The 6,000-nt window shown below is 40.0% G+C and overlaps 1 protein-coding gene across 1 annotated transcript in view; it reads right to left on the bottom strand.

Annotated features, from left to right (window-relative positions):
* inppl1 (inositol polyphosphate phosphatase like 1) overlaps positions 1-6,000 on the bottom strand; it is a 45,680-nt gene that overhangs the window by 22,513 nt on the left and 17,167 nt on the right. The window contains exons 2-6 of the mRNA XM_015386178.1: positions 5,654-5,717; positions 4,990-5,137; positions 3,822-3,903; positions 2,017-2,163; positions 1,737-1,827 (exon numbers count right to left, since the gene is read on the bottom strand). Of these exons, the coding sequence (XP_015241664.1) occupies positions 1,737-1,827; positions 2,017-2,163; positions 3,822-3,903; positions 4,990-5,137; positions 5,654-5,717 (532 nt within the window). The remainder of the gene's footprint in view (positions 1-1,736; positions 1,828-2,016; positions 2,164-3,821; positions 3,904-4,989; positions 5,138-5,653; positions 5,718-6,000) is intronic.

Genomic DNA, 6,000 nt, shown 5'->3' with positions numbered 1-6,000 from the left:
TATATATATATATATATATATATATATATAAATATTGACAAAATTAAACAACTTTGCCCTTTTTACATTTTAGCAAGAAATTATTAAGTTTAGGGTATTTAAAAAAAAAATCTCTCTGTGTACATATTAGTGTTGCGCCGATGGCATTTTTTGTCCCCGATATCCGATACCTGGCTGTACAGTATTGGCCGATATGACACCATACCGATACCATCTGTTTGAAATTGATGTGTATGTGTATATATGAAGAACTGCGTACTACTTGGATGTAAAATAATTGCCATCATGGCTTTGTCAGGCTGCTGCCTACCTTTGTGAAGCAGGAAAAAGACTAATACAAAGTGAATCCAGTAGAACTTTTTATTCCCTACCTGCAATGGCTCTCAAAATGGTATCGGTGCCCTATTTGTTGATGTCTTGTGTTTGAGTACTTTGTGTTTAAATCCTGACAGGGGGACCATGAAGAGTACAAATTATGAGGCTACAGCATTTTACCAGAAAGATGAAAAATAGATGATGGTTAAAATGTGATTTATTCAACTTTGACATGCTCTGTAGCGTCTGCAAGCCGCTGTGTCCTTGCTGACCTACCCCCAGCTAGAATTCCTCTTATTTTTAAGTCAGCTGAAGTTTCCTCACTGTTTTTCCTTCCTCTGTGTGTGCTTTGACTCACCCCTCCTAAGCCTGGCCGTCTATGACCCTCTTCTTAAAGCACATTTCTGGTTGACTAGTCACTTAGACCATTTAGCCCATGAAAGTGTATTGCAAAACATTCGGTGTTACAAAAAGGCATTTTTTTTAGCCCATCTGTCTTATCCAAGTTTTGATTTAGCTAAGAAAATCAAAGTCAAGCATGGCTAGCCCACTGCAATAAAAAACTTCTGAGCATGTTACCACGAAGTCACACAAGGAAGCAGGTTTGTTTCAAGTAAACTCAGTAGTTAGGAGTATAAATATCAAACATTATCATATATAAACTCTCAAAATCGTAGCATAGAGTTTGCAAAAAGCACAAAAAATATCTATTTCCTTATTCTAGCATTTAGCAAATAGAAACAGTTTTGCTCTAATTTGACAGATCTAAAAGAGGAAGTTTTTCAGCTGATTTATTGTAAGAGATTGTGAGAAAAAGGCAGTGTTTTCTTGTATACAGACATTTATATTTATCTATAGCCATCTTCAGCTGTAGATCTCACTCTCTGTGAAATCACCTAGATGACCCCCTTAAAAAAAAAAAAAAGGTAATCTGAAAGCTGTTATAAAGGATTTCAGCCGCCAAACTGCTTTTAACTTTTTATCTTTCAAAAAAAGTCCAGCTGTTTATTTCTCTGCATTTTGCTGAATAAATTCAGCTTCATAATAAATAAAAACTCCAGCAGACATGCTTTTAAATTAATAACTCTAATAACATAAATATATAACATTCCTCACATGACAACCTAGAGACAAACCAGACAAAATAATAAAGAAACCATGAAGTACCCACATCAGGATCTGTGATGCTGCGAGCCAATCATTGCGCAAAAGAAGGAAACCTTGTAGTTTTTACTGCATCATGAACTTTTTGAAGACGGCCATTTTACATAAAATATTCCTGATGCTTCCAAAAAGGTCAGAATAGGGCACTACTGAACCCTTCAGAAGGCTAATGACCCAAAATCACCACAGAAATCTGCTTTTATTTTCATTAAACCACCCACATTTAAACAAGCACACACAAAGACAAAGAAGCATACCTGTTGTATCATCTTGGAGACCATAAACGCACTCTGTTGATCGAACACCTTAGAGAGGATCTCCAGGCCAGACAGAACCTTATCTACCTCTCTGATGAGGAAAAAAAAGGAAATTTTCAGCTTGTATTTGAAATATAGCCCCTGTCTTTACTCTGCCATTTCTGAAGGAAAACATCTGATTAAAAGCTCTTCGGTTGTAGAACAAGCTGATGGCGAACAAGCATGAGATGTACTCATTTCTGGTCCTTGTATCTGTAGAATAAGTGTATCTGTAGCTCACCCATTGAGACGTTTACAGGAGGCAACAAGTGTTTTGTTGAGATGAGGCAGGGAGGACGCTCCCTGTTTGACGGCCTCGAGATCCAATGCATAGCTGCCCTTCAGGTACTCGTGGGAAATGGTGCTGAGACCGTTAGCTGCAGGAGTGCTAAAGCAAAACAGTTCAAATCAAATGGTTAGAGTGAAAACAAACCCATGTATGTTCCTGTTACATCGCACATATATTCTCCTTAGCTTTCTACTCCTGTTGCTCACTTTATAACTAATGTATAAGATAAAAACCTTAAGTGAATATTCATGGGCAGATAAATTAATTACCTTTGAAACTTAATATGGATTAATTCACAACCAGCAAAAGTTAACGTTCTATATTAAAGATTTTAACAACACAAAACAGTCTGTAAATTATTAGATCCACCTTTAGCTGCACTTACTAATACTACTAATCTTTTCTTGTCATTGAAGTTGAGCACACAGCCAAAGAAATGTTTCTTCTGCATTTAAGGCCTCCCTTAGGGAGCAGTGGTCTGCCGCTGGGCAGAGGCCAGGGAGCATTCAGGGTTAAGGAGCTCTGCTCAGGCACCCACAATGAAAGTCTGTGGGATTCAAACCAGGGGATACAGCCCTCCTAAGAAGCAAGCGTCCTTCTCTAACCACTAGGCCACCATATAAATCAGGAGACCCAAAACGCAGTTCCCCGACAGCAACAAATTATGGGGCAGAGATTTCCACATTAGAAACCAGAGCCTCGCTCAGGATGAACCGCCTTATTGGTCGTACAAGAAAAGTTCAAATGAATTTCCAAGGTTTTGAACTTTAACTGGGTCGTTTTTATTGGTAAGATCTTCAAGAAAATCCAAGCATCCTTTCCCTTTTTCCTCAAACCTTTGTACTACTTTGTTAGGGATTTAGAACCTCACACTTCCTATAAGCTCTTATGATCGACAATGAAACTCAGACAACAAAAACAGGAAAGTAAAAAAAGATTAAAACATTTTCTCAGAAAAAAATCCTGTATGCAATCTGTGCAAAATATGAATTTAATAGTTCTGTTTTAGTTTAGCAATCATCTCATTCTGAATTGAACATATAAATCCCACTAGAGGGCAATTTTTTACATGTTTAAATTGACAAACTGCCAATAGCAGAACTATTGGTAGTAAAACCTAAAGAAGCACAGGTGTTCTTATCCTTTAAAGTACTTTGAAGGAGCAAAATCCAATGATTTTTATAAATAGAACAAAACACAGATATTGTTCTTCCACTTCCTCTAAACTTTAACTTCTTTTTCAACCCAGTGATTCATAAAATACAAAAGAAAAGATGAGTCATAAGCAAATACAGCTAATTTCAAGGGCTTCTTTCCGTGATAAAACGAGAACCTGCCGTGTGAAACTCCTCGCTTGTCTGCGTTCGACAAATATCCGAAATGCTGAGTAGAAACTCTGAACCTGTTGCTTGGAAATGTACAAAGCCTCCTGTCACAGAACCACTAACTCTTCATCAAAACCCTGCATCATCATCTTCATCATCGAGGAATGCGGTTTCCAGCAGGATGTGGTTTACCTTCTTTGCGAAGGCAGATGGGAGACATGTGTTGTAGGGTGGAGGGTGGGAGGAAGAGTCGATGTCTGATCGTAAAACTGAATCTGACACTGAACTCGTTATGATCTGAAATATTCTGTGCAGGGCGAGTGTGAGAGAGGGACACACAAAGTGCATTTGTGTTCCAGTAACATCTGCTTATCGAAAAGCAAAGACCTCTGAGTGCATTCGAAACATGGAGATTATCCATAGATTATCTACCTTTCCGTAGGCGTTTCAGGTCCGGGGGGAGTGGAGGTGGAGGCAGAGCGAGGGGGGAGCGGCGGCTTTTCATCCTCTCCATCTATCAGTTACAGAAAATTAGGTTTCATTTCACAGAAATCACACACAATTCTTAATTAACATTTTAATTAATTTTAAAATTTACTTTTTTATTATTTTTAATGTTTCTGATTATAATTACACCCGTTAATGTGTTCATTGGGATTTCATGTGATAGACCAACACAAAATAGTTCATCCTTGTGAAAAGAAGAGAAGCTGGTAAATGGTTTTAAAAAGTATTACTGCTTCAAATTAGAAACACTTTGTTCCTATTTGCCTGCAACTGTAAATGGTCAAGATTCTCCAGTGGATTTAGAGCAAGACTTTGACTAGGCCACTCCAGCACACAAAGCCAAGAAAAACTAGAGTCCTTAAATTTTTCTTTGGTCCAACACACCTGAATCAAACTACAAAAAGCTTGACAACAGACTAAAAAACTAACCCAGCTATTCAGATCAGCTGTGTTCCAGCATCGACCAATTGGAGCTGGAGAACCCAACTTTAGCTTCAGCTAGACTTCCTCTACTGCTTCATGTTCCACTCTACCCATCTTCCTCTAAACTCTGAGCAGCTTCCCTCTTCCTGCTGAAGAAAAGCTCACATCATGATTTTTCCAGACAGTTGTGGATTTTATCTTTTTCCTCAAGTTGCAAATTGCAGGTAGAATAAATTAATCGGTTGTGTGTAATCGCAATTTTTAAGTAAAAGTTACGATTTTAGAGTGAACCACTCATAATTGGCCAGTCGACATCTGAGTCATGGGTCTCTGCACTTCCTCCAGAGCTACCTTTGGCCCTTTTAGCAGCAAATAAAAGCATAATAATAGACAAATGACATGGGTGGTGCTAAGTTTCATTTAGGTGGGTATGAGACTTAAAACTAAGATCTAAGCCGCACTTAATATTTTTCAAAAAGGTAAAAAATATTTGAAAATCCGAGCACATTTTCCCCTCAGCCTCCCTATTCTACACCCTTCTATGCTGGTCTGTTAAATGAAACCCCGATAACGTTCATTAACATTTGTGGTGGGAATATGTGAAAGAATGGGAACAGATAAGTGGTAAAGGTGCTGCAAGGAACGCTGATCGTCTTGGCTTGCAGCCTACCTGAATAGTCCCTGTCGTCTGTGACGGCAGTTTCCTCCCTCTCCACGGCGTACAGCAGGGTTGTGACCAGGCCCTGGTTGGGCTGCAGGTACAGAGACACCAGCTCCGGTAGTGTCTTAAACCGCTTCGGCTGAACGCCCTGGGACGTCTGAGAGGAGAGAGGTAACGTGTCATTTCCTGAAGGGAATGATTTCCATGAAAACATCCAACACTCTTCAGCTACAGGTGGTCAGGCTGCCAAATCTCTGCTGGCCTCCATTGTTCCATATTTAATGGTGTGTAAGCAAACGCAGCCAAGAGATCTAAATATAATTCAACCCAGGAAGAATCGTTTTGATAAACACTCGGAAGGGAAACTGGATGCTAAGAGGCAAAGATTTTCTCTATAACCAGTGATTAAAAGAAAAACAAAAACTAAAATAGGGGAAAAGAAAGAGATCTGTCATGGATTGAAGCAGCATGCTGTCGTGTGCATGTCTGTCTGTAAGTGAGGCCTGTAAGTGGAGGGGGTGTTTCACAGCTGTCGGCCACAAGTTACAAAGCGCCTGCTGTCTGTGTTTGTGCTGTATTTGTGTAAGAGAGAGCTAGGAGCCAACGCAAGCATCTTTCCATCTGCCAGCTGTTGCCAAAGCACCACAGAGAGGTGTGTGCGCCATTTCTGTACCTGCACGGCCAGAAAACCCTCATCATCTGGAAGGATTCTGTAGGTGTGGACGTGCTTCTGAAACCTGCAGGGACAGACAGACGGAGAGATTAAACGCAGCACGGCCGCAGGCGGACAGACGGACAAACAGAACAAAGAAGAAAGGAAGCAAGAGGATATTCATTTTTGTTTCAGTCAAGGAAAACATAACATACACTCATGTGTTTGACCTCAGTCGACAGGCCTGTCTGTGCGTGTGTGTGTGTGTGTGTGTGTGTGTGTGTTTGCGTGTGTGTGTGTTTGGGGGGGCAGACACTGCAGAGCTTCAACCTGCTGCTGTCTGTCAGTTGTGACTGCTTGCTTTATCC

This window comes from Cyprinodon variegatus, unplaced genomic scaffold (assembly GCF_000732505.1).
Source record: "Cyprinodon variegatus isolate N-32 unplaced genomic scaffold, C_variegatus-1.0 Scaffold358, whole genome shotgun sequence".
Lineage (NCBI taxonomy): Eukaryota > Metazoa > Chordata > Actinopteri > Cyprinodontiformes > Cyprinodontidae > Cyprinodon > Cyprinodon variegatus.
The sequence above is the reverse complement of the archived record's forward strand: the minus strand, read 5'-3'. Positions and strand labels throughout refer to the sequence as shown.